The sequence below is a fragment of the Emiliania huxleyi genome (genome assembly GCF_000372725.1).
Source record: "Emiliania huxleyi CCMP1516 unplaced genomic scaffold EMIHUscaffold_98, whole genome shotgun sequence".
Taxonomy (NCBI): Eukaryota; Haptophyta; order Isochrysidales; family Noelaerhabdaceae; genus Emiliania; species Emiliania huxleyi.
The window spans coordinates 424,514-433,452 of record NW_005194754.1 but is presented as its reverse complement, the minus strand read 5'-3'; the positions used below and the strand labels follow the sequence as shown (position 1 = coordinate 433,452).

The 8,939-nt window shown below is 67.7% G+C and overlaps 3 protein-coding genes across 3 annotated transcripts in view; 1 reads left to right on the top strand and 2 right to left on the bottom strand.

Annotated features, from left to right (window-relative positions):
- Nucleotides 1–1,529: 1,529 nt before the first annotated feature.
- Nucleotides 1,530–2,489, bottom strand: EMIHUDRAFT_221755 (hypothetical protein; the record flags this gene model as incomplete). The annotated part of the gene is made up of 2 exons (XM_005756313.1): nt 1,530–2,035; nt 2,147–2,489. The coding sequence occupies 2 exons, from the start codon at nt 2,487–2,489 to the stop codon at nt 1,530–1,532; spliced, it is 849 nt and encodes a 282-aa protein (XP_005756370.1).
- A 1,802-nt stretch (nt 2,490–4,291) lies between these two features.
- Nucleotides 4,292–6,103, top strand: EMIHUDRAFT_221753 (hypothetical protein; the record flags this gene model as incomplete). The annotated part of the gene is made up of 4 exons (XM_005756312.1): nt 4,292–4,466; nt 4,592–4,643; nt 4,825–4,858; nt 5,153–6,103. 4 exons carry the CDS (start codon nt 4,292–4,294, stop codon nt 6,101–6,103), a joined length of 1,212 nt encoding a protein of 403 aa, XP_005756369.1.
- Nucleotides 6,104–7,735: 1,632 nt separating this feature from the next.
- EMIHUDRAFT_108051 (hypothetical protein) overlaps nt 7,736–8,939 on the bottom strand; it is a gene marked incomplete at both ends in the record, with an annotated part of 2,980 nt that continues 1,776 nt past the window's right edge. Inside the window, 3 exons of the mRNA XM_005756311.1 lie at nt 7,736–7,829; nt 7,912–8,019; nt 8,103–8,704. Of these exons, the coding sequence (XP_005756368.1) occupies nt 7,736–7,829; nt 7,912–8,019; nt 8,103–8,704 (804 nt within the window). The remainder of the gene's footprint in view (nt 7,830–7,911; nt 8,020–8,102; nt 8,705–8,939) is intronic.

The following is an 8,939-nucleotide window of genomic DNA, read 5'->3' as shown; positions in this document are numbered from 1 at the left end:
GGGAGGGAGCGCGACCGGCGTAGCCGAGAGCTGCGTCTCGGAGAGCAGGTCGAGAGTGGCGCGCTGCACGGCCGCCTGCCCGAGCGGGGCCGCCCGCCCGAGGGGGGCGCGCGCGGCGAGCCGGCCGACCATCGCCACGGCCGCGCGGCGGGCCTCGGGGGCCGAGTCGTGCGTGGCGGCGCAGACGGCGCGCAGCGCGTCGGGCATTGCGCTGGCGCTCGCCAGCTGCGCGTCGAACTCGGCGGAGAGCACGCCTGCGAGGAGGAGGAGAGGCGCGGTGGGGAGGCGGTGGCGACGCGACAGAGAGAGAGCACGCCGCCAGGCGCCAAAGATGCAGCTCCGCACGCGCGGCTCGGGGTCGGCGACGCCGAGGCTCAGGACACGCAGGAGCAGGTCGGTTCCAACAGCGGGCGGCGCGGCGGCCTCCTCGAGGTTCGCGGCGCTCAGCTGCCGCAAGCAGGAAGCGGCAGCCGCCTCGCGGACGGCCGGGTCTGCGTGCAGGAAGAAGGCGGCGGCGCACTCGGAAGCAAACTCGAGGAGGGAGGGGGAGAGCTTGCCGCCCACGCCCGCCGCCCGCCGCCCGCGGGCCGACGCGACGGCGACCGCGCCGAGGGTCGACAGCGCGAGGATGGCGGCGGGAGCGGCGTCGGCGTCGGCGACGGTCGCGGCGGCCGCCGCTGCGCGCGCGGGGCATGAGAGCCGTCGCCACTCGGTGTATGAGCGGCGCGAGAGGGCGTGGGAGACGGAGGAGAGGACCCCCTCTTGCAAGTCGGCGGCGCGGCGGGGCGCGCACTCGCACAGCGTGGCGAGCGTCGCCGACAGCTCCTGCGAGAGGTCGCAGCCGAGCAGCAGCGGCAGAAGCGTGTCGAGCAGCGGCTCGAGCAGCGCGGGCAGCGCGACGGCGAACTGAGCGACGCACGCCACGGCCGCGGCGCCAACCGCGCCGGCCGCCGCCCTGCGGCCGCGCCAGTCGCGCCGGAGGAGCGCCACCACCTCGGCCGACGCCTCCCGCACCAGCCGGTCTGGCAGGGCGGCGGCCGCCGCCGCGAGCGCCGGCGCCGGCGGCGCGTGCACGGAGGCCGCCGGAAGCCGCGAGGGAGGGCCGGCCGAGGGAGGGCCGGCCGCGAGGGCGGCAGCAAGGGAGCCGCATGCCAAGAGGGCGGCGGCTCGTAGCTCAGCGGACGAGGCGGAAGCGGCGCCGCGGACGGTTGCGAGCAGGTGGTCGGCCTGCGGGACGTGTCGGGGACGTGTCGTGGACGTGTCGTGGTCTTGCCGTGGACGTGTCGGGGACGGCAACGGCCGGCGTGCGAGGTTGAGGCGGGAGAGGTCGAAGATGAGTGCGGCGGAGAGGAGGGCGGCGGAGAGGAGTGGCGCACCGTGCGCGAGAGGTGGAGGCTGCGCCGCTCGCTCTCGGCGTCGGCGACGAGTCGGCGCGCCACGTGCGGCAGCAGGCCGACGAAGGCGAGTCGGACGGCGCGGTCGCGGTGCTCGCCCATCGGCCACGCCGCCTCGAGCAGCTCTTCGCACGCCTACCGGCACTCGCCTCTCCCCTCCGCCCTCTCCCTCTCCACGCACGCCCCGCTAGCCGCTCGCAGCGGCGCCTTGCCGTCGTAGGGAGTGCCGCCGGAGAGGAGGGCGGCGGCGGCGAGCAGGCCGCCGTGCACCGCCTCCGCTGACCCCGACCGCAGCGCCGTCAGCGCCTCCCCGCGAGCCGCGGCGTACCAACCGCCCCGCGCGGCAGACGGCCGCTCTGCCACGATCTGCAAGACGGCGTCGAGCGCCTCGGCCGCCGACTGGCGCACGGCGGCGCGCGCGTCGCGGAAGGCGGGCCAGATGCTCCCGAAGATGGCTGCCACGTGCACGTACAGCAGGCTCGGCGCCGCCAGCGCAACCTCGCGCACGACCAGCGTGGCCGAGTCGAGCTTCGAGCCGGCAGACAGGCGGCCGAGAGCGCGCCGGAGCTCGGCGACGACGGGCTCGGCGGCGGCGCCGACGCGAGCGAGCCGTCCAAAGGCGAGCGTGGCGGCGGCGAGAACTAGTGGCAGGCGGCTCAGCGTTTGGGGACGGTGGGAGGGTGTGTGGCTGGGCTGCTGGTGCGAGGCGGTGGTGTGAGGCGCTCGTGCGAGGCGACAGTGCTGGTCCGTACCGCTGGGCTCGGTGCTGCTCAGCGGCACGCGCAGGCAGTTTGCGAGGTTGGTGATGAGTACCGATGGGCCGGAGATGTCGTCGTCGTCCGCAGCGCTATTGACGACCGCGGCGATGATCTGCAGGCCGCCCAGCTGCTCCGCGAGCGGTGTCGCCGAGCCAAAGCACTCGGAGAGGTAGAGGCAGAGCTCGCCCTCGGCAGAGGTCCGAAGCCAGGCCTCGTGCGCGGCTGTGGCTCGCTGGAGCGGACCGGGCGTGGTGCGTGGAGAGCTTGGGTGCACCGGGACTCCGCCAGCCAGAGCGTTGAGGGCCGACTCACGCTCCCGGCCGCGATAGGACGGCATATGTGATTTCCTAAAAGCACCTCCTCCTCCGTCCACTCCTCCTCCTGATTCTCCTCAAGGTGCTGGCCCAGTAGTGGGTTGTCGTCGGACGGGAGATGGTGGAGAGTTGTTCCAAGGTTGCAATGCAGGCCTTCCACAGCCGGCGCGGTTCGGGCTAGGCCCCGCCGGCTGCTTCGAGGTGGAAGAAATCACGCGCCCGGCGTCTCCAGACCTCCTGTTGCCTATGGGAGTACCCCTCCCAGTCTACTTCCTAGGACACAGGCACAGGTTTGCATGAGCTTTTTCTCAAGGGCTAGAGTGCAGAGAAGAAATGCGCATTCCCGCACGCGCGTGTAATTCTAAAATTGCCAGTGCGCGCCAGTCCCGTGCCCAATGTCGTGGCACGGAGTTTTGACCGCGCAAGATATGAAGGGTGGCTAAGGGCTCTGCCCGCAAGGCGCCCGCGTCGCAGACGCGGTACCATTGACAAATCTGCAATATACGCCCACACGAGCAAATAGTAAAATCCGAATACCGTGCACGAACTGCGTGATCAGCTGGTGCCAAGACATCCGTAAAATTGAAGCCAAGAACGTCCGCCAAATCCGTGCTTTCGGAGCAACTGAGGGAAAGCCGCTGATCGAGCCCAGCGTGCCCGCGGCCGCCTCCCGCGCAGCACCGCCGCTGGGGACGACACGCTGCGGAATCGGATCGAGCCCATGCACCGGGCAAAGAAGGACGCTGCAGAAGCGGTTGGAGAGGCAGCCGGCGTCTGCCGTCACAACGAGTCCCGGCGCTGGTTGGACATGCGCGTCGGCTCGCCCGAGGACTGCTGTCGCGCGACCCTCCCGTCGTGCCGCAGCCTCCGACGAGCTCTGCAACCGAGGAGAGTGAGGGTGCGCCTCCCCTCACTGCTGGCCTGGCTGCGCACCGCCCCACAAAGCACCCCCTCGAGCATCTCTACAAAGTACAAGTCAAAGCGCGACCTTCTCCAAGTCGTCAACGCGCCCGGCGGCTCCGGCAAGACTTTAGCCTTTTGGCCACCCTCCTTGCGGAGCAGGAGGAGATCCGCTCTCGGTCGGCAACGTGGCAGCTAGTCGAGGGACTCGGTAGTTGTGATAAGGGCGTAGACGCCCTTAGTTGTGACCCCCCTGAGTGAGGACAGGAGAGAGAGAGAGAGCTTTTGTGGTGTTGGTGTCTCTCTAGCTCCCCTTCTAGCTCTTGGCATGAGCTGCGCCCTGTGTCCGACCCCTTTTGCGCAGCAACACCTTAAACTTTTAGGCCCTCCAAATTCGGGTCGGAGCGTAGCGGAGTGGGCCCCGAGTTTGAAAAGGGCGAGTGGGCCCCGAGTTTGAAAAGGGCGACGGACGCTTGCGTCCTAGCCTCCAACAACGCCTCCCCGCAGCGGGGCCCCCGGAGGGATGCTCAACCGCTCCACGCCACGCCGCTTGCGGCGGTCCTATTCCCAGCTCCGCTGAGCGCCCGTGTGTAATGACCGCGCAAGATATGAAGGGTGGCTAAGGGCTCTGCTCGCAAGGCGCCCGCGTCGCAGACGCGGTACCATTGACAAATCTGCAATAATACCCCCACACGAGCAAATAGCAAAATCCGAATACCGTGCACGAACTGCGTGATCTGCGCCGTGCAAGCCTTCAGCTGGTGCCATTCCCGTAAAATTGAAGCCAAGAACGTCCGCCAAATCCGTGCTTTCGTGCTTTGGGAGCAACTGAGGGAAAGCCGCTGATCGAGCCCAGCGTGCCCGCGGCCGCCTCCCGCGCAGCACCGCCGCTGGGGACGACACGCTGCGGAATCGGATCGAGCCCATGCACCGGGCAAAGAAGGACGCTGCAGAAGCGGTTGGAGAGGCAGCCGGCGTCTGCCGTCACAACGAGTCCCAGCGCTGGTTGGACATGCGCGTCGGCTCGCCCGAGGACTGCTATCGCGACCCTCCCGTCGTGCCGCAGCCTCCGACGAGCTCTGCAACCGAGGAGAGTGAGGGTGCGCCTCCCCTCACTGCTGGCCTGGCGCACCGCCCCACAAAGCACCCCCTCGAGCATCTCTACAAGTACAAGTAGAAGGGCGACCTTCTCCAAGTCGTCAACGCGCCCGGCGGCTCCGGCAAGACTTTAGCCTTTTGGCCACCCTCCTTGCGGAGCAGGAGGAGATCCGCTCTCGGTCGGCAACGTGGCAGCTAGTCGAGGGACTCGGTAGTTGTGACCCCCCTGAGTGAGGACAGGAGAGAGAGAGCTTTTGTGGTGCTGGTGTACGCAATAACGGGACAGGGTAGTCGTTCTCTCTAGCTCCCCTTCTAGCTCTTAGCATGAGCTGTGCCCTGTGTCCGACCCCTTTTGCGCAGCAACACCTTAAACTTTCAGGCCCTCCAAATTCGGGTGGGTCGGAGCGTGTAGCGGAGTGGGCCCCGAGTTTGAAAAGGGCGACGGACGCTTGCGTCCTAGCCTCCAACAACGCCTCCCCGGCGCAGAGGGGCCCCCGGAGGGATGCTCAACCGCTCCACGCCACGCCGCTTGCGGCGGTCCTATTCCCAGCTCCGCTGAGGGCCCGTCCGTTATTTTTCAGCAAAGGCCGCCCACGACAGCCTACCGCGCCCTACACGCCACCGCCCCGACACGCGTGTGCCTATGCTCTCCTCACTCTTTCGCACCGCTCTCCCGCTCACCCTCCAGCCCAAGGACGAGGAGGCTGGCGTCGCTGCGGCGCTGACGCCAGCCGAGCTCCGCTCCGCCTACGAGGGCTCAACTGCACTCGTGGTGGGCGGCACGCGTGGAATCGGCAAGTCGATCGCCTCCACGCTCAGCGCCGCCGGTGCCGCGGTGGTCGTTGTCGGACGTAGCGCGGCCCCACCTGGCGGCGTGGCGGCCGACCTGTCCACCGCTGCCGGCTGCAAGGCGCTCGTTGACGAGCTATCGACAGCAGGAAGTTCGTCGGGCCTCGTCGCGCGAAACGGCTTCTCCTTCGTCGTGCTCACCGCTGGCGTGTGGCCCGACCCGTCCTCTCCGTACACGGCGGACGGCGTGGACAAGGTCATCGCCATCGACCTGCTCGCGCGCCATGTCCTGCTGACTCGCCTCTCCGCCGCCGGCCTCCTAGCTGCCAAGTGCAGTGTGATGGCGGTGCTCGCCTCGGGGCAGTGGCTCCCTGGGCCGGTGGTGGGCGACGCGGAGGCGATCAAGGAGCGCCTTGCCGCCGCCGTCCTGCCGCGCCCTCTCCCCACGCCTCCGCCCTCCGGCTCGGTGGCGACGGGCATGCGCCTGATGCTCACCGCCGCAGTTGCGCACGACGTTTGGCTGATGGGGATGGGCGGCAGGCTGCCGGACGGCGTGACGCTGCTCTCCACCTTCCCGGGCCTGCTCGTGTCTGACCTGATGGCGTCCACCTTCCCCTCCTGGCTCGTCCCTCTCCTCCAGGGGGCGATGGCGCCGCTCGCTGACTCGGCAGAGACTATGGGCGCAAATCACGCCGCCGTCCTCGCAGCCGCCACCTCCCGCCGTGCTGGCCGGGCCACCTATTGGGCGGCGCCGCTGCTAGAGGCGCGCCGGCCGCACCCGCTCGCCGAGGACGCAGCACTGGGAGCCTGGCTGCTTGAGTGGCTCGACGGGCTGGCGGAGGCCGCGTGAGCCGTTAGGGCGCCTGCCGGTGCCGCCTGTGGGGTGGGTGGCGTCGAACGCGAAGAAGCGCGACGGGTTTGAGAGCAGTCACACAACTCTGAATGTCTCTGCGGCCGTGTGTGCGAGGGCGTCGGCGCGGACCGGCCCCCGCGAGATCCGAGATGCAGTCCTTGGATGCAGATTGAGAGTTTTGAGATTCGTTGATCGTTGTGTCGTGCAGTGCGATTTGGCGTAAATATCCGCTTCGTTTGGCGCGATGGTTGGATATTGCGCCGGCGGGTAAAACGAAAGGAATATGGACGATTCCCGCGCCGGCGTCTTTTGAACCATCAAAACGCAAAAAGAACGCGCGCGCCGCCGCTTAGACTAGTTGCAAAAAGTCTGTGGTGCAAAACCCGCCCAAAACTACCAAAATCGCTGTCACGGCCAGCTCGGCACTATCTACTCAAAAAAAGTGACGTAGAGCACCCACTTTTTAAGCGTTCGCCGCATACACAAGGTCCGCCTGCGTGCGGCGCCAGCTTCTCAGGGCCGTAGCGCGAAAAACGACGGAGGAGATGCATCCTAGCTGTCGCCGCCGAAGGCGACTCGACGCCGCTGAGATCGGAGATCAAGCTCTGACAGGTCACACGTCGCTCCTTTGACGCCGACGTGACTCACCCGTGCAGAGCGCATCAGGACACGGTCTCGACGCGCTCGGTACGACGCCTGCGACCCGTCTCGGGTCAGGTGGCACGACGCTCATCGCGCCTGCCAGCGCTGCCGTGCAGGTTGCCACGACAAGGTTGAGCACGCTTCTATACGCTCGCCCAGCCTTCCTTTCCATCCCATTAGGCAGCCTGGGAACGGTGGCGGTCAGAGGCAAAGCCTGCGAGGGGTGGTGGAACCACATGTCACGGCCACCGCCGGCTCGACGCGACGATAGCCTCCGGAGGCTGACTTTGAGGCACCATCATCGGACGATGTCGACGAGTTGGGTCGCTCTCGCGGTATCCAGGTAGCCCCCCATACTAGTATCACCAGCCATGGCCTCAGGGAGCGCGGGCGAGGGCGCTGGGAGCAACACGGACAAAAAAACATCAAAAGTGGTCATTGTGACACCACCCGTATTTGCAACTAGTCCTGTAGCGCTTTCCGTCTCGACCGTCCGCGTCGTGCTCGTGGTCTTTGGACGCGTTGCACTTTGGTCTTCGTGCTCTTTCGCGGTTTCGCGCTCTTTCCTCGGCTCTCGTCTTACTCTTTTTCTCTCCACTCGGAATTAGTACCCCAGTAACCGCACAAGAAAAGAAAAAGTGCCACCCGTCCCAGACATTTTTATCCACCCCCGCCCCGAGAGAGCCAAAAGTGTGTCCGAGTCAGAACGAGCTTCGCCGGCGGAAATGGCCGCACGATGGATGAGCACATATCATGAGCCACAATCATGAGCCGCAGCCGCCCGACTCACTCGCCCACGGAGCACCCCGCCCGCACCGAAGGAGTTGTGGGCAGATGGGGAAGGGAAGCAGCGCCCGGAGGCGTTCTGTGCCTTGCACCGCCGGACTCGCGTCGCCTGTGTTTGGTATTGTAAAGCGAGGCACACGCGGGGGCGGGAGGCCACTCTTTCGACAAGCGCCGCCTAGCGGCAGCGGTCGTCGTAGCCGCCTAGCGGCGGCGGTCGTCGTAGCGGTCGCGGGAGTCGTCCCGGCGGCCGCGGGAGTCGTCCCGGCGGCGGTAGTCGCGGTCGCGGCTGTCGTCGCTGCGGGCGAGGCGGGCGAGGGTCGGGGTGAGCTGGGGCAGTTGGGAGAGGCCTTTGGGCAAACATGCGAGCCGCGACTCACCGGCGGCGGTAGCGGTCGCGCGACGGGGAGCGGCGGCGGTAGTCGCGGTCGCGCGAGTCCTCGCGGCGGCGGTCGCCGCGGTCGCCGTAGCGGTCGCGGCTGTCGTCCCTGCGGGCGATGGCCGGGCGAGGGAGTGAGGCGGGAGGGGACGGCGCAGGGGGAGGGGCGGCGGGCCGGGGGCGGCGGCGGACCGGCGGCGGTCGTCGTAGCGGTCTCCGCCGCGTCCGTAGTCGCGGTCGTCGTACCGGCGGCGGTCGTTGTCCTCGCGCATCTTCTCGTTGACGAGGTTGTTGATGAGCCGCTCGGCCACCTCGCGGTCCGCGCGCACCGAGCCGAAGATGAGCAGCTGCTCCGACTCGCCGCGGCCGCCCTCGACGAAGCAGAAGGTGCCCGACTCCTCCTCGACCATGCGCAGCGACTGGCCGCGGTTGCCCGTGACGTAGCCGATGGCGTCGCGCGGGACGGGCACCACCGTCACGTCGTCGCGGTCCTTGAGGTCGTCGACGTAGACGGAGCCGTGCCGCTGCTTGAGCAGCCACTTGAGGTAGGTGCGCGCGCGGACGCGCTCCTCCATCGTGCCGCAGATGAAGGCGACCTGGCCGACGTACTCCATGATGCAGCCCGAGGCGCGCGCGAGCTTGCGGCGCGTGGTGCCGTCCTTGCCGAGCGCGTAGGAGAGCTCCGACTCGTCCATCGGGAAGGTGTCGGAGGCGAAGCCCTCCGCCTCCGAGGTGTGCTTTTGGATCTCGCGCGTGAAGTAGCCGGGCCGCTTGGTCTCGACCGCGGACATGACCTGCGCGCGGGGGGTTGGGGGTGGCGATGGTGGGTGAAGGGGGGAGGGGGGGGGGCTCAGTTCGTTAATCTATCCCCTCACCTGGTGCTCGTTTTCCGGCTCTCGCCGTTTTTTCCAAACAAAGAAGAAAAGAGGGCGGGATTCACCCTGCATCTGACGAGGCCCGATCGACCGGGACGAGAACTCGCCCACCTTTTCATCCTCTAAAAGAAAAAAGGGAAGGTGATGGCGTCTT